The sequence below is a fragment of the Chiloscyllium plagiosum genome, unplaced genomic scaffold (assembly GCF_037043375.1).
Source record: "Chiloscyllium plagiosum isolate Xiang-an unplaced genomic scaffold, Cpla_swu_hap1 HiC_scaffold_8, whole genome shotgun sequence".
In the NCBI taxonomy this organism is placed as follows: Eukaryota; Metazoa; Chordata; class Chondrichthyes; order Orectolobiformes; family Hemiscylliidae; genus Chiloscyllium; species Chiloscyllium plagiosum.
Window position 1 is genome coordinate 33,640,691 of NW_028270146.1, and position 18,896 is coordinate 33,659,586.

An 18,896-nucleotide genomic window follows, 5' to 3' on the forward strand; every position below is an offset into this window, starting at 1 on the left:
AAAGATTTCCAACCAAGACTCTATGTGCCCTCTCAGGAGGATGCAATAAAAAAACTTACTGTTTAAAGAAGAGGCAGTGGTGTTACCTCTAGTGTCCTTGTCATTCTTCACCCCTTGACGGACTTTTTAAAAAAAGATTGATAGTAGTCATTATTACCATGCTACCTGTGTGAGTTTGCATACAAGTGAATTACTGTTCCTACCTCATAGCAATGACTTTCAAAAGTACCTGTTTGACTGTAAACGGCTTGGAGAAAGGGAGAACTGCAGATGCTGTCGATCAGTCAAAAAACGTGGCCCTGGAAAAGCACAGCAGGTCAGGCAGCATCCAAGGAGCAGGAGAGTCAAAGTTTCGGGCATACGTCCTTTATCAGGCATGTTGCTTGGGATGTATTGAGGTTGTGACGGACGCTGAGAAGGTACAGGTCTCTTTAGTTGAAATTCTTTACCTATCCCCTGTCCATTTCTAAATAAAAACCGAAAGAACTGCGGATGCTAGAAATCCGAAACAGAAATTGGCGGAAAGGCTCAGCAGGTCTGGTAGCATCTGTTGAGAGAAATCAGAGTTAACATTTCAGGTTCAGTGAACCTTCCTCAGAACTGGTTTTATGTTGCACATGGGAAATCAAGACCAGATCTGGTGGCGCGCTCTAGTGTAGTGAGATTAGCCAGAGGGGAATATTTGGAGCAGGGCATCAGGTATAAATGTTAATATTACATTATACATTCTGCCCTACTTTTTGTAAAATATTTTGATTTTGTTTTGATTCAAAACTGGATACAATTTAGAGAGAGGTGCTGTGAGGTAAAATTCTTTTGAGGGGCTGGAAAAATGTGGGAATAAGGATCAGCGCCATCAGTGGTGGGAGGATGTAATTACACCACAAGTTTACATCAACACTTCCAATCATACGGGAGTTTCTAATGGAAACAGTTAACATGTGATGTGTCAAGACATGATGGTAGTACCTAAGGAGTCAGGAAGCATGTGCAAGCGTAAGGTTTTGAATCAGTATCTCTTATTCCAGCTTTCCAGGAAAAACATTTGATTGTAGTTGATATTCCTACTGTGCTGACATTTGACGCTGTTTCTTCAAACTGTGACATCTCTTCAAAAAGATGAAGATCAGATGCAACAGAGCCCTTTCTTTGCATTAACTACCTGTGACAGTGATCTATTCTTCAAAGCATGTTTCCAGTGCTGTGCACTAGTACCAACAGGCCCACAGGCTTTCACAATGCTCAGGTCTCTTAACTTTGTCTTTTGCACTGCTGGATTGCTCAAGGATCCCAGCAGCAAGCTGTTTGTTTGGCTGCCACCTGGACAGCTTTTATGAATGTTCGCCACTTTTCCAGAAACTGACAGGTTTTGTTTTAAAATAGAGTTATCAAAAGACAATAGAGATGGGCCATTGTAAGCTCCAACTTATTAAAGCTCCTGGAAATTGAATAACTTCTGTCATTGCAGGAGTAGTCTTTGGTAACCCATTATTCAAGTCACTATTTTACAATGTGAGTTGATTTTTTTTCTCTCACTTTGTACTGTAATCTGAATGCAGCATGAATCTATTTTTTCATTTGATTTGGAATGTAGCTATGTATCCATTTTACCTGTGGAGAGTTTCCTCTGAGTTTAGGGGACCCTCCACCTATCCAAAACCTTTGTTTACACAAGTCAGCTCCATTGCAGTCACAGGTTCTCGGCAGCAAACTTGGCAGTTGGGAATTGTCACACCTGGTAATACCTGAACTCTGCTGGCAGGTGTTGTCAGACAGATGTTAGGTGTTTGAGATAGGGATTCAAGCAGGTCTTCGTATTGGAACCTAGTATTGTAACTCTCTGGGTTTCACATTCAAATTGTGGTGTTGTTGCTGATAGTAATCAATCCATATTTGTAGACCTGAGGCTGTCTCAAACTATGTGTCAGCTTCATAATGTTTTTCTGAATGAGGAGACTGTAGGTTCAGGCTCCACTGCAGAACTGAGCACAAACTGGCCTGAATATGGTCAGTGGTTACTAAACACTGCTCACCACTTATTACGATTAGAGTTAAAAACAGATTTTTTTAAGATGGGCTTTTGCATCATGAAAAGGCCGTTTCAATATAGTGCACTCTGTAGTTCATCTATCATCCATGTGAGCAGGTCATGCAATTGTGTCTCTCTTCAATCATTCTGGTTGAAAACTCCTCCCTGAGTCATGCATCTATCATTTAGTACATTTCATTCCATGTAAAGTCATTTCAGTCTGAAATAGAGGGGCAAGAAACATTCAATTGAGAAAGACAAACTAAAAATAGATTTTTTTAAAAATTGAAACCTCAATAATAATTAAACTTGAATGAAACTCTACATTTCTAAAAATAACTTTTTTGCACCAGAGAGATTGTTTGGCAGTAATTAAGACTTGTCACATCTTTAACAATTTACTCACACTTCAGTGCACAATCTAAACATTTTTAAGTGTGTTTAGTGAGTAACTCATGGACAAGCAAGCAAACTTCCAAACCTTGCTGTGTTTCAACATGAAATATCCATAATGTACTGGTGAAGTGAAGCCTGGAAAGGAACAGGTCAAATTGGACATCAGATTCCTCATAACCACATTTAATTGTGAATGTTCAGTCACCTGAAATTGCTGTTTGAATTATTCCTCATAGTGGTGAGTAATAGTGTCAGTATTGGCTGATAACCCAGTGCCAAAGGAATGTTGCATTGTTTCAGCTGCAGTTCTAAAAGTAAGGCGTCAAGCTAAGGTCCCATCTGTCAGTTCTAGTCGACTTAAAACTTTCCTTTGCACTATTTTAGGACGGGTAGGGAATTCTCAAGTGACTGGGCCAACATAACATCCTACTAGCTCTGCCAAGAAACAGATTTAACTAGTAATTTATCTGATTGGAACATGCTGTGCAAAATGACTGTTGCATTTGCCTTTATATGTGACAAGCTTTTAAAATGTTTCAGAGAGATTTAATAAGGTGTTATTAAGATGTAAATATTTTTTCAGATATATGTGTTCTTGGGAAATGGTGCTATTGTTCGTGGAACTGCAGGTGTACAGTTTATTTTTGTATCTATGTCACTAACTGGTGTAGGTTTGGAGGGGGAAGGAACAGCTTGGAAGTGAAAAAGTACATACCCTGCATGTTTTCAACAGCTCTATTCCTTTGTTTCATTTTGCGGAAGACAAGTGGAAATTCTTTCTGGAACCAGAACTTTGCAACTGCTCTTGTATTTAAACTGAAGGTCTGACAGATAGAAGGACATGCAGTCTCTTTTTTTAATATATATATCCCTTTTGATCAATCTCTGAAGTGTTTTATGGGAAAGTATTTGGGTGCCACACTGGTAAGAAGGTTACTAGATTAATATCTCTTTTTGTTTGAAAGACTCAAGAATCCACTACATAATGGTTTCAATCTTTCTGATTTTGCTTTTACTGTTTCTGAAAACACCTTTTTCTCTATTGATCCCAGCTGTTGGTAGTAATGGACAGTTCAGACCCTTAAATGAAACCTAGCTTGATGGATCGTGAGCATTTTGTTTTGTCAGTTAACATGGTTAGTCACTGAAACATATTCACACACAACTGGAGATTTTTCTCTGACAAGCAGCAGAGAAATTCTACTGTGCTTTTCCAGAACCACACTCTCTACTCTAATCTCCAGCATCTGCAGTACTCACTTTCGCCTAGAGAAATTTAGTACGTGAGAAAAAGAACTAGCTATCTAAGTATAGATACAATTAGTGAACACAGTCAAACAAAGTTTCAACTTGTTTCCCAACACCATCTGTTACAATGACTTGAGTGCAAATGTATTAAACCCCATCTCGAACCTTCTAAGTTTCTACTTAACTGAATCCTTACAGTTTTATTGCTGTGGACTTTGGACACAATTCAATAAGTCCGTTCTCAGTCTGCTAATATGAATTTTTCACAAATTTGATATTCTAAACTTTCTCAGTTCTTATAAGCTGCAGATTTCTAACCAAACTCTCCTGGTTAGTTAGAGTCTCAAACTAAATCCTTGTGCTGGGATAACTGTTCCCCTGAACTCCACTGAGAAGAAAAACTAAGGCCGTAAAATTAAAGTGTGCTATTTTCTGAACCAAATTTTAAAAGAAATGCTTAATTCTAGAATCTTCTGGACTCAACATAAAGCTAATGGTCTTCAGTGTTTATTCAACTTGTTGGAAATCCAACCATTTCAACATCTTTCCATTAAAACCCGCAGGGCTTTGCAATCACCTGCTTTCTGACCAATACTGGATTTATGCCTGTTCTAGAAGGCACTCTGATTTTTGTTTTAAATAGCAAATGCTTCCAAGGTAACCAATACCCTCTTATTGCCTCTATTTTGAAATCCAAATCCAAAAATGATGTTTATTTCTATAGATTATGCACCCTTCATTCGATTCTTCATGCCGGAGGCATATAGATCATTTTTCCTTAGCCAGAATACCAAATTTGTCATCTTAAAATTTCCAATTTATCCTTTCAATTAGACTATAATCATTGACTGCTAAGGAGGTATAGTTAGTAAGTTTGCAGATGGCACCAAAATTGGAGGTGTAGTGGACAGTGAAGAAGGTTACCTCAGATTACAATGCATTTTGGAAAGGCAAATCAGGACAGGACTTATACACTTAATGGTCAGGTCCTGTGGAGTGTTGCTGAACAAAGAGACCTTGGAATGCAGGTTTTTAGTTCCTTGAAAGTGGAGTCGCAGGTAGATAGGATAGTGAAGAAGGCATTTACTGTGGTTTTCTTTATTTCTTTCAGACATGTTGGAAGGACATGTTATGGCTGTACAGGACATTTGTTAGGCCAGTTTTTGGAATATTGTGTGCTATTCAGGTCTCCCAGAAGGATGTTGCGAAACTTGAAAGGGTTCACAAAAGATTTACATGGATGTTGCCAGGCTTGAAGATGAATAGGCTGGGGCAGTTTTCTCTGGAGCATCGGATGCTGAGGAATGACCTAATAGAGATTTATAAAATCATAAGGGGCATGGATAGGGTTAGTAGACAAGGTCTTTTCCCCAGGGTGGGGAAGTTCAGAACTAGAGGACATAGGTTTAGGGTGAAGGGGAAAATTTTAAAAGGGGTCTAAGGGGTAACTTTTTCATGCAGAGGGTGGTGCCATTATGGAATGAGGCTGGTACAATTACAACATTTAAAAGACATCTGGATAGGTTCATGAATAGAGGGATATGGGCCAAGTGCTGCCAAATGGGACTAGATTAATTCCGTGGTGTACACCTTTGTGACTCTATATGGAATGTTACTTAAGTAATGTGAGAAGATTTGGAGATGCCGGTGTTGGACTGGAGTGTACAAAGTTAAAGATCACACAACAGCAAGTTATGGTCCAACAGGTTTATTTAGAGACACTAACTTTCGGAGTGCTGCTCCTCGTCAGGTGATTGTCACAACCACCTGATGCAGGAGCAGCGATCCGAAAGCTAGTGCTTCCAAATAAACCTGTTGGACTGTAAATAGGAAGGGTTTGGAAGGATTGGGCTGGGTGCTGGCAGGTGAGACTAGATTGGGTTGGGATATCTGGTCGGCATGGACGAGTTGGACTAAAGAATCTGTACATCTGTATGACTCTACTAAAGACTCTACTACACCATAATGTGACAGGTTTTTGTTGGCAGGATATGGAAACAAGATGCATAAACAGAGTTAAGGTACGGATCAACTGTGTTCAAGTTTGAATGTTAGTAGAAGTCCAAAGGGTTGAATGACTGAGAGTATTATTGCTTCTTCCCCAGTACTAGTTCTGATTAAAATCTTTCAGCAGCACCCTTTTGCTGCTGATCCATATTCACTGCTGTCTTTCTAGCAAACATAATGTTGAAAAGCACAGTTATGACATCCAGTGGCAGGAATTTGGTGCAGCACCTTGTGTATTTGCTAGTTGACCTGGTCATTTTCCTTCTGCTTGACTTGAACAGGAAGTGCAACAGGACTGTTGCACTCACATGAAATAAATTGCATTCCTGACCTTTTCCTGAAATGCTATTAAAACTTGTCAAATGACACAGTGTGCGATATTTAAACTTCAAACTTGATTGAATTTCTCAAAAATGTAATTCTGGACCAGTTAAAGTGTTTGGGGATGATGTCTGATAAATAAAGTTACGGTTTAGCTTGAGCACCAGCCATATGACAATGTGCCTACTGTAACAACAGAAAATATTGGTAAATACTCAGCCGGTTGATAATTTGCTACTGATTGAAACCTATCCCTCCACCCTCCTCTCCAACCTATCACCTTCATCCCCACCCTCATCAACCTATTGCATTCCCAGTTACCTTTCCCCCAGCCCCACCCTGCTCCCATTTATCTCTAAGCTCCCTTGGGCCACCTTCTATCGAGTTTATGCTGGATACATCGATTCTCCTGCTCCTCGGATGCTGCCTGACCGCCTGTGCTTTTCCAGCACCTCACTCTTTGCATACTGACGAAATACTGCATGTAAATGGCCTTTTGCTCAGCCTAAAATATTTACTTCTGTTCCTTTTTCCACAGAAGCAGCCTGCCATGCTGAGTACTTTTGCTATTTTTGAGTTTGAAGCAAATTTCTACATCCACAGCATTTTGCTTTTGCATTGTTGCATGATAAGTAGAGGCTGCCACCAGTTCAAAGGAATGTAATGATGTCAGGGACAAGTTTGAGCCCTCGGCTAGTCTGCATTGTGCCTGAATGCTACAATTGTCAGCAGATGCCACCCTCAACCCCCCACTGCCCCCGACGCGCACACCGCTGCCCCCACGAGTTACAGAGAGAAAATTGTTTCATTATCTTCTCTGTCCACTCCTAACCTGACTGTCCTGCAGTTGGAATGGATACTGAGTCCAAGGGACAGTACCAATTGCTAACATTTGTTGTCAAAACCCATGAGCAAATGTGAAACATGGAGATTCCCTCATCCCCCTGAACGCTGATGCCTGTAGAAAAGCTGGCAAAGAGAAATAACGAAACACAAAACAGCTATTCCGACATTTCAAATAAATACATGCTCTAAATCAATTTAATCATGTTGGCGAATTAATAACCAATCAACAAAATATTACACCATGACCTTTAACAACGTATGTTGTTAAAAATCACACAACACCAGATTATAGTCCAACAGGTTTATTTGGAAGCACTAGCCTTCAGAGCACTGCTCCTTCATCAGGTAGCTGTGAGACATGTTTGTTGTGATTGTGGACTTCACAGGTATGGTGTTTATACTAAAGTTCTGCCAGGAGGCAAATCATTGACATTGTTACCATGAGAACCCATGAGAAAGAAACACAAAATGATACTTATTGAAAGTCAAATGACAGTTTTTACTCCTATTGAAGGGAAAGAGTGAGTTGTCATTTGGGAGGGAGAGAGGTGCACAGGAAAAAAAGGTAATTTAATTTTAAGGTCTTCAGTTTAATTACAAAAGTGGATTGTTCAGCTTCTTTAGTATGTAAAGCTAATGATTAGAACAAAGAGGGATGTTTTGTTGTTACATAATTTGTAAAGACCAGGGAACTACTAGATGATGTGCATCCAGGGTGCCATATTTACAGCTGCACTGTAGTCCAGTATCCAAACAAAAATAGGTCAGTTGACTAATAGATTAGATTACTTAGTGTGGAAACAGGCCCTTTGGCCCAACAAGTCTACACCGACCCTCCGAAGAGCAACCCACCCAGACCCATTCCCCTATATTTACTTCTTCACTTAACACTATGGGCAATTTAGCATGGCCAGTTCACCTAATCTTCACATTTTTGTGACTTTATTATTATTATTTATTAGATTACAGTGTGGGAACAGGCCCTTCGGCCCAACAAGTCCACACCGACCCGCCGAAGCGAAACCCACCCATACCCCTACATTTACCCCTTACCTAACACTACAGGCAATTTAGTATGGCCAATTCACCTGACCCTGCACATCTTTGGATGGTAGGAGGAAACCAGAGCACCCGGAGGAAACCCACGCAGACACGGGGAGAATGTGCAAATTCCACACAGACAGTTGCCCGAGGCGGGAATTGAACCTGGGTCTCTGGCGCTGTGAAGCAGCAGTGCTAAACACTGCGCCACCGTGCCACCCAAATGGAGAGCTGTAAGAAGTACCACTTGAATCTCCAGCATTTTCAGTCCCCAAGTGTGATTACCCAGATCATACCTGGGAGCTGGAGGTTAGGTAGCCACAAAGTCTTGACGGTTTTAAGGTATTTATGAGATAACGTGGGGACCATTTCCCTTACTGATCCTGCAGGAATATTGCAGTATGCTGACATAAAGAAATGAAATCCTCTATTTATATTTTTTGTACTGAGCAATCTGGCTATCAATGACTGGTATCATTTGTGGAATAGGTGTTTTGAAGAGTTTCAATTTGGCCTAACAATAGGGAGCGGCATTTGCAAGATATCCAATGTGTCATTCACATCCGTTTGGGGGTCACTGAAGGAGATCTACAAAGGTAATAGGCAGTGAGTGAGAGAAAGCGGAGAAAGTGTGACTGAGAGCTGTTAGGACTGCTACAGTTAGCGCTGGGAAGGCAGTCGCACTTTCACAATTTCTGTGAGGGACTTTGTGAGGAATCAAGACCAGTTGCGAGATCTCTGCTGTTAGACATCAGGGCAAAATTCTTGGAATTAACAGGCAGCCAAATATTGGAGTCAGAACCTGAGGAGCTGAGAAAGTGTGACTGTCAACTCTCCTGTGTTAGGTGAAGCCAGAAAGAAGACTGCAAGCATTAATGTTTCAGTGCAGCTGAGTGAGTGAGGATTCAAAAGCTCACAGTCAGTATTTGATTGATGCTTGAAGGAGCAAATGCTGGGGTAGGACAGTGTCAATGGAGACTGTAAGCACAGGAAGGAAGGTGATCAACCAGAACAGGCGCAGTCTTTGAGGCAGGCCATGATACGGCAATTTATGAGAGGAGGTTCCAAAGCCGAATGAACAAAACTGAAAAATTGTAAACCTTTGTCATGTTTAATGAGATTTGATGATCCACTGTGCCATTTAACATTTGGAGTGAATTGCTGTGAAATTGTGGGAGTTGGCTTGATCACATTTGTTAATTAAAGTGTACTGTGGCTGGTCAATCACAGGCTTATTACCCATATTCACCAGAAATTAATATTAGAATGCAATTTGTGCATGTGTTGCAGATTACATTAATGTACTAATTTTTTACACTGAAGTTTACTGTTTGTTCAAAACTCTGAAATCTAGTGGCTTTTTCCCTCTTAGTAAATACTCAGGTTTCATATTTTATCAACTTTATACATTTAAAAAAAATTACAGGTTCCAAGCCAGATTGTAGCATAAATTTGGTGGACCTGGCACTCCTTGTCTTGCATGGAATGTTCAGTAAGAAAATGTTGGTGCAGTATGTGTGTACATTCATTAGCCTTGCACTCAAATCCTAGGCATTCACCCAATTTGCTGCTACTTCCTGCACAATCATGCTAAACCACCTTTGGTTTGCTAGTTTTCAGTTGTGTATCTTATGCTGCCTTGATTATTTTTGAAAATCTTTTTGTTTAAGTTCATAAGAAAAGCAGACAGAAATGTAATGGAATCTGATATATAGATCAGACTATCGTTATAACCGTAATAGTCAAGCCACAGATCATTGTTTACAGCGATCGGTGGGGTTCAGATTTAGTCACTTTATATTCACAGGAGTACAACCTCCATTATTGAAGGCATTTGCTTCACTTGTCACATTGCAAATTTATGCATTTGAGCATTAGATATTCGTATTACTAATGTATCAGTAATTTTCTTGATTTTATTTGTGCCAGAATATTCGTGTATGACCTTGATCTTAGTATTTTTCTTCACACAAACTACCCAGTTTGATCTCACTCTCTGCTTTATTCAGCAATTTAGCCACAGAGTTTGGGAATTTAGTGAAAGATGTGGTTTGGGACAGAACAAATTGATGTAATAGAAGTTCAAGAAATGAACAACGAATCAGAAAAATATTAAAGTAACGAGTTCCCCGTTGCAGTGGAAAAGTGAAAGGCATTCAAATACATAAATCCATTAAATGGCAATATGCCTGTGTCTTATGTACACCCTGTTGGTCAGGATCATTTTGTGGACCTCATTCTGACTCAGACCGTTGTTCCCTGTCTGAATCATTTGATAGTACTCAACTTCATAATTGCATTAAAATGATACCTAGGCTGCTGGTAACAAATCACTTCCATTTTCCCACCAGGTTGTTAAATGTGGAAATGCACCATTCTCTCACACTGAGCTCTGCAAATCAGCCAAAGGCTGTTCTAAATTTTAATTGAATTTTTAATGTTTTAAATTTTTTACTGCACAATGACCCTCCAGTGGTATTATGTAAGACTTGGTGTCAACCAGTAAGCGTACAGTGTGTTGACACTCCAGGCATCATTTCGTTTGCCCCTCTGCCAACCAAGTGCTTCAGCTTTTATCAAAATTTGAAGGGATTATCACAGCAGCCCTTCTTTTGCTTCATTTGCCCAGTTCTTTGGGGAACAGTCATGCTCTAGCCTGGTGTTTGTGTTCGTAACAAGTGCAGCCTGCCAATGATCTGGAAGAGGGAAGCAATGTTTCAAAGCAAAAATGAAATCTTTTCAATTTGTCCTTGTCTTGTAGCTGGACCTGGAGAAACCAATCGAGGAGCAGGGACCACTTGATGTTATAATCCACAAACTGACTGATGTCATTCTGGAGGCGGACCAAAACGATGCCCAGTCCCAGCAACTGGTGCAGAGGTTTCAGGTGAGGACACTATGCGGGCACGTGCGCGCGCACACACAATGGGAGATTCCCTGTTAACATTGAAGGGGGGCGGGGGGGGGGGGTCAGCAGTTTGTGCATCACCTCTGCCCCAGCCTGGATTGTCATCCCTCCAGGAATAGCCTGGAAGTCTCCAGGAGTTCAGCCTAATCTCTGGATGTGGCTGTGAACAATCCTGGTGGCATCATTGGAGCAATGAAGAAAATGATTTTCTTTTTTTTTCCTTTGAATATTTTGGAGTTTAACACTTACCAAAGAAAGATGGAGATAAGAAAGGCTGTTTAGCTATCAAGATTAGTGGGGGTGGGTGTGGGGCTAGTGAATGGGTTGTTGGTTGTTGCGGGGGGGGTGTCTATATGTGTGTGGTAACTGGAGACATAAATAAATCACAAAGAAAATAGTCAACCAGAGTTGATAACCCTAACCCCATTCCAAAATAGAAGCAACTGGTGGTCTCTTGTCCCTTTATGTTTAATAACATTCACACCAGGACTATTACACCTGAGTAGAAAGGCAAATAAAGGCACATGCATACGGTCACTGCCTTCTTCTGATTTTAATGGGCAGCACATGAAAAATGCACTTTTCATCACTGTTTGCTTATAGCCGGTGTTGTCTTTGAAGTTGACACCTACAGTCCTCTAAACTGAGCAGCCATGCACAAGTTGGCATCTTTATATTTTCATAAACGCATAACACCCAAAGAAATTTAAAGGCCTAAACAGTTAAAGAAATTGTCTGGTTCCTCTCAAAAAGAGGAGAAGCATTCATAATTGAGAGGAAGGGAAACTGGCTTTGCAGTTATGCTTTTAATTGAGGGATAACAGTAGCTAGTGACATCTATTGAAACATGTCTCTCTTGGTTAGGGGTTTCCACTACAGAGTGGCACGGCCTGTAGCTGGACGGTCTGTTTGCTATTGGCATTCCTTTGGTTTAAAATGAAAATATTTTAAATTGAGCAGCGAGCATTTAAAAAGGCCCATGTCAAAAGAGAATTGCAGTTTTAAAAGCAAAGCACAGCTGGATTCATTTACTGTTATAGCACATCAATCTAATAAAATATCATTTTAATGAAACTTGATGCTTCTATGAATAATTCAGTACTATGCTAAGTGGTGGAAGGACAAATAACCAATAATTAATTAGATTTGTCCATAATTTACTTTTCCAAGTTATCTTTATGACTCATTGGCGTGAGGAAATGTGCTTGGCTACCTCCCATGTTCTGCTGCTTCTGAAGACATTGATTCCCCATTGGACGTGATTCTGGAGTATCAGTGCTCCCTCTTGCTTGTCTAGCTGGCTGATATTCATGTGTTGAGACTAGATTATGTGTTTTGAGGCTTGTCAGCTGTAAGAAAGGCCACAGTCAAGCCTCCATTGCCAGATGTTCAGACACCTGACAGCCACCTGACAGCACCCAGGTAGTTCCTAATGCCAAAGCACAGAGAACCATTTTAGCCTTAGTGCCCAACTAGCTGAGGTCAGCTATTTATGATCTACTTAGCCCAACAGTGAATTAGCTTTATTGTCACATGTACTCGATAAGTACACTTAAAAGTTTACAAGTCGCCACTTACAGTCGCCACTTAGATACAAGGTATCTACAGATTCTTCAGCACAATTTCCTGGGAAAGCAAATTAGAAAAATAAAGAAATATGAAGTCCAACTTTATAGATCATCCGAATAAATTACAAAATAGAGAATTAAGAAGTTCAGAACAACCGTCCTTCAAACCCAGTTCATGCTAGCACCAAGCCTCCAGTCCGTACCTGGCCTTGACCCAAGACCGCGCTGGGTTTCAACTTGAGGCTGTTGAGGCTGGCATACTGCTCTGGAATCACCTTTGAAGTCCAGATTTTTATAGTCTTCATTTCTTTATGATCCACTTTAGAGATGAATTGGTGACCCAACAGTGTATTATCGCTATTTAGTGTAAATCTAGTGCCAGTTTAACAAAAATGTTTTCTCTTTCGCATAAAGAAAATCATTAATTATGATCTTTCTGTTTATAGATTGTGTAAAGGTTTGACACATATGTCTGTCCAATAACTATTTCAACTCTTACTCCCCCTCTTCATCTTCTCACCACTGCCTCTACCACCACTAACATTCATCTTCTTTCAATAACAGCAACTATGTGATCTAGTTCCTCCCAATATCTTCAGATTTTAATTTTATCTTCCATAAGTTTGCTGAGCTGTCTTGTTTATTCAGTCACGCAGTAAATCTCTGACTCCATGTTGTTTATTTGAGCGTTTCACTTTAACGTGGAGAAAGTGAGAACTGCAGATGCTGGCAATCAGAGTCGAGAGTGGGTTGCTGGAAAAGTACGGCAGGTCAGGCAGCATCTAAGGAGCTGGCTCTTGCCTAAAATCAACATTTTAGGCAAGAGCCCTTCATCCGGAATGAAGCTTGTGAGCCAAGGGACCCCCCTCCCCCTTGACTCTCTAGCCTCATCCCTGATGAAGGGCTTTTACCCGAAACGTTAGTTCTCCTGCTCCTCGGATGCTGCCTGACCTGTGCTTTTCCAGTACACCACTTTAACACAGACACCACTCTGATTTATTGCTTGATATTGCTTCCCCACTTGGCTGCTGCATTTAGCAGTTTAGAGGTTTCTGATCTATCTGTTCAGACATGCTATTACACACCTCTGGAGCAAGTGGGCCTTCAACCTGGACTTTATGACCCAGACCCAGAGGGACACTATCTCTGAGCCACAGGAGCCCTTACATTGTACTTATTTTTTTGTCCAAAACAAATAGAAAATATCCTAAGTACAATTTTTTTTTTATTGTTTTCCCTACGATCTGTGTGGTTTTCTCCTTCCTGTACCTTCTCTTTATAAAATCAAGTGTTTGCTCCTAATTCAATGTCTTCTTTCCCTGAGGGAGCTGAGAAAAAAACAGGTTTTTGTGATCAAAAGCGGCTATTGCTTTTTACACAGCTCACCGGGATATCTGCCAGTTAATGTAGAGGGACAGAAATTCAGTCAAACTCAATATTTCCTGCTCGAACGTGCAGCTTGGAGGCAATTCCCCCTTGGTGTGATGTTCAGACTTGTAGTTTTGCCTATTCTGGTTATTGCTGCACCCTGTGGTCCTGTATCAACATTTGTTTTTGTTCTAATTCATTGACAGGACGAGGCTGTCAGCAGCATCCTTAATTGGCTAAAGGACAGTTGAGAATCAACCACACATTGCTGTGGGTTTGGAGTCCCATGTAGGCCAGACTAGGAGAGATTGGCAGATTTCCTTGGCAGAAGGACATTAGTGAACCAGTTGTTTTTTTTCCAACAATCGACAATGTTTTTATGGTTGTCAGTAGATTCTTAATTCCAGATTTTTAAAAAATTGAATCCAGATTCGACCATGAGCTGAGTTTCTGGATTATTAGTCTAGCGATAATATCACTAGGCCATTGCCTCCCTGTTAAACACATTATGGCACTCATGCTCTCCTGTTTCCCCATTCCTTTGACGAACTCTCTCAAGCACCACTGGCCTCTATGCAGAGTTCTTTTCCTATTTTCCCATTCCCATTGACTGCTGAATGTCTTTTCTTCCTTCTCTTTAATGGTTTCTGAGAATCACCTTCCTCTTCTGCCCAGTCCCAACCTGGTCTGTTCTACAATGCCAAATGGGAGATGATGATGATGAAGTGTTAATGTCGGTAGCCCAGAGGCTAATGCCCTGGGGTCATAGGGTTCTAGTCTCACCATTCAATTAATTCAGAATTTAAAAGAACAAAATCCCAGAATTGAAATCCAGGCAGTCGTAATGGTAACCATGAAACTCATTGGCTGTCATTAAAAATTCATCTGGTTCACTGAGAAAGAAATCTGCCATCCTGACTTGTTCTGGTTTGCATGTGACTCTCGACTGCCTTCTGATTTATGACCGAGCAAGCTAGTCAGATGTAACAATGCAGGCTGTGCTACAAATGCTGGCATTACTAGTGATACCTACACCGATCAAATAAAAATTAAAAATGTTTTGATGCCAAGAGTTTCAGTTTGTACTTTGCTGCAATCCTGTTAGTTTCAAGACTGAGTTCTTCAAGCATCATATTGAGTCTTGAGTACCTGAACTGTCAGTTATGTTATCTCGTTGTGCTGAACCATAGACTGAAGGCCCAAGTCTGCCCACTGACGCAAATGTTGTTAGATGATCTGAATAATAGAACTGCTTCAACTGGCCTTGGCACCCTGACGAAACTTGGCCATTTTCCATGTATGAGTGTATCCTTCTGAAGGTGCACATCAAGATATTTCCAGTGATTTGCCAACTCTTGCTCACCATTTGGGACTTAATGATGAGCGTGTGCTACCAAACGGCCACCCCTTGAGCAATTCAAAGGAGGAAATGTGGGACTAAAATGGGCATCAAGAAGCAGGCAACTTTTAGGGAAGGATATTGACTTGTCAGGGGTGAGGATGTGGGGCAATCACTATTGGAAGGCATGAAATGTTGTGGAATAAGTGCTGAACTATCGTGTCTGTACTTTCAGGATTATATTGATGCCCACCCAGAAACCATCATTCTGGACCCACTGCCTGCAATCAGGACCCTCCTGGACAGATGCAGGTCATATGAACTGATCCGTAGACTTGAAAGCTACATGCAAGGTATATCATTTATTCATCTTGTTTGAACTCAAAGCGAATTGCTAATTATCTGTTATAAAAGACATGTTATTAACCTGAATAATAAGAGTTATTTGACACCTTATCAAAGCCCCTGTTCCCTGTGACATTATAAGTTCTAAACCCTCCCAGTGCAGTTGTCCCAATCTTATTGAAAACTTGTGGATGCTGCTGCATGGGCAGTTGCATTATTTTGCAGGAGACGGCAATACAATATTTACCTTGTGAGAATGATCAAAGTACTTGCTGTGAGGAGTGAATTCCAACAAGCATGAACCACCCTGTCAATTCTTTTCTTGGATTTCCTACGGTCTAGAGCTTCTTAGGAGCCATGCCAGGCTGAATCCACAGCATCTAAACTTTGAAATACTGTTGTTGAATCCAGTGTTGTACCCACATGTGGACTTTTACCATCTTTTCACATCAGAAATGTTGCCCATCTGTATAATGCAGCTCCTAGCATGCGGCAGTTGAATCCATTCACTTAATCAGGGGTGGAGATGGAGCCCCAAACTGCCACCCTTCTACCTGGTTAGATGTCAACACTGCCACCGAACGTGCCTCACAAGAGGGCACAAGATTTTACCCAATGTCCTACACTTGCACTGTACCTGTTCATTTCAAACTCCACTATCTCCCTATACCCAGTGAATTAATATTAAGGTTGCTGCCCTTGATCTTTGAATTCCTTCCAGACTCTCATCCTGTCCTATCTCACTGCATACATGTCCTCCTTGTCTGGATTCTGAGTGTTTAAACTATTAAATCCTTATACTGGATGGACAATCTCCTCTGATGGTATTGCAAGAAGAACAACGGTGTTTACCCAAATATCCTGACCAGCATTTAGCCCTCAGTCAAACACGCAAAACAAATTATCTGCTGCAAAATCCTTCCTTTTTCTGTATGTTTATCCCTTAAATCAAGAGGCTGTTTGAGTCCATGCACCTTGTCTTAATCTTAGAATTTAAAGTATAATTCTAGATTTACTGCATATATTATGTAGAAGGTGAATCAACTGTAGAGAGTGCTGGAGAAACTCAGCAGCTCTATCAGCATCTGTGGAAATAGAGTTAATGATTCAAGACGATGACCTTACCTCAGAACAAGTTCATACTGGACTCAAAACGTTAATTCCATTTCTCTCCCCACAGATGCTGACAGACCTACTGCGTTTCTCCAATAATCTCCACGTTTGTTTCAGATTTCCAGCATCCGTAGCATTTTGCTTTTACTAGAAGGTGTAACAGGAGGCTTTTTCTTTAACCACAGATTTTAAGGCAAAACTTTGTGGGTTGACATCTACAAATGATCAACAATAAAATATGGTACCTTTCCCACTTCTTTGGGTTCATTTAAGGTGACCTCTCACACACCTCATTTCTAGCCTATGTTCCTCGCACCTTTAACTTGGATGCTTCGCATTTGTAATTAACTTTGTTGGTTTTCTCCACCCTGTCCCCTTGCACTTCTGTCTACATTTCTCCCTGTGCAGTGTAATATTTGAGGTGCAGTCTGACAAGAGCATAACACAGTGTGAATGTGACTTACTTTGATTTGTTTATTGTTATCTAGCTCACCCTGCCATTGACTATGCCTTGCTGCTCTGCTCAGCATGGCTAACCTCAGCACTAAGTCTATTAAGTATAGCACTTTATTTACAGTGCTTTTCTGCGTTTAAGACTGACTGGGCCTTTTGAAAGTGACTGCTTTTGACAGAATCATAGAATGCCTACAATGAGGAAGCAGACCATTCTGCTCATCAAGTCCATACTATCCCTCCAAAGAGCATCCTACTCAGACCACTCCTTTACCCTATCCCTATCACCCTGCATTTCCCTTGGCCAATCCATCTAACCTGCCCATCTTTGGACTGGAGGAGGAAACTCAAGCACCCGGAGGAAACCCACACAGACACAATCATGCGAGAGTGGAATTGAACCTAGATCCTTGGTGCGATGAGGCAGCAGTGCTAACCACTGAGCCACTGTGCTACCTTGGGGAATAGGAAATTTGCGTACTTTTGGGAAATAGATTTGGAACATCAAACCACTGAGAAACCGCAGGTGACTGTCAGATCGTTTGTGAATTAAAGCATTTCAACAAGTTAGGGAATAATGACTGAGGGTAGTATTTAATTTAAAATAAAGTGTAACCCAAAAAGGAGTGATAGACCAGAGGTAAGGGAAGGATGGGATCATTCTCTACAGTTTAAAAGAAAAGATAAACTTATGTTATTTGCCTGTTGCTAAACAACTGCAATCATTTTGACTGATTTGTCAATAAATGCATTTCTGAAACTGTTTTCTTTAAGTTTTGAATGGAATAATTGGCTCTCCTTGGGACCAGGTTGATTTGAGGGTTAAGTGAATGTTATTGCAAAGAATAATGCTAAAGCATGCCAAATGATAAACGGTGTAAGCAGCGAAAATCTCAGACTAAATACAGCGCACATAATCTTGCAGAATGTTAAACAAGATATCATCTCTGCAGTTGCTCGTGGGTATCATACACTGAAGACGCCATAACAAATCTCACCATAGCCAGAGGCCTATCTAAAATCAATCTAGTGTGCGTTTGTTTGATTGGAAAATCTGCAGTTTATTGAAATGAAATGTGGATCTCATGGTTTGTTTAAGTTGGCTAGAAACAGTGGAACACGGTTGAGTGCTCTACTGGGTTCGGAGGCCCAGGATAAGATGCTGTGTGATTTAAATGAGGGAAACACTGATGTTATAAGCTGACTGCAGCCTTGTTGGGTGTGTTTCCCTGCATGTTCATGTGAGCAATAATAGTTTGTATGGAACCAAAGAGGGGAAACCACTTTATTCCTCGGATTTTCATTTGCATCGGAGGGAAAATGGCTTCCTAAATGTGTATGGAATGGAAATAAACAATCATACTGATTCGGGTCCTGGATTTCCCTTTTTCTTTCATTCGAAAGCACTTTGCTAGTAAAGGTCATTAGCGAATGATGGCTCGTGATGATTTTGTTTTTTTGTGATGTGTAACAATTCAAGGTTCAAGTTAGTAGAAGATGGGTTTGAATACTGGATCAAGTGCTCAATAAAAGGATAACTCTTTGGATTGTTGGGATGTTATGTTGAGATTGTACAAGACATTGGTGAAGTCTCTTCTGGGATACTGTGTCCAGTTCTGGTCACCCAGTTATAGGAAGGATATCACCCTGGAGAGGGTTCAGAAGAGATTTACCAGGATGTTGCTGGGTATGGACAGTTTGAGTTATAAAGAAAGGCTGGATAGGCTGGGACTTTTTTCACTGGAGCATGGGAGGTTGAGGGATGACCTGATAGAAGCTTATAAATTAATGAGAAGTGTAGGTAGAGTTGATGATTGTTGTATTTTCCCTAAGATGGGGAACTTCAAGATTAGGGGGCACATTTTTGAGAGGGGAGAGATTTTAAAAAAAGAATCGCAGCAAATGTTTTGCACA

The 18,896-nt window shown here is 40.7% G+C and overlaps 1 protein-coding gene across 4 annotated transcripts in view; it reads left to right on the forward strand.

Annotated features, from left to right (window-relative positions):
• The window catches only part of itpk1a (inositol-tetrakisphosphate 1-kinase a), a 232,664-nt gene that overhangs the window by 158,923 nt on the left and 54,845 nt on the right, over window positions 1-18,896 (forward strand). For all 4 annotated transcript variants that reach the window (XM_087989685.1, XM_043697201.2, XM_043697200.2 and 1 more), the window contains 2 exons: window positions 10,650-10,775; window positions 15,307-15,424. In XM_087989685.1, coding sequence (XP_087845811.1) covers window positions 10,650-10,775; window positions 15,307-15,424 — 244 coding nt within the window. The remainder of the gene's footprint in view (window positions 1-10,649; window positions 10,776-15,306; window positions 15,425-18,896) is intronic.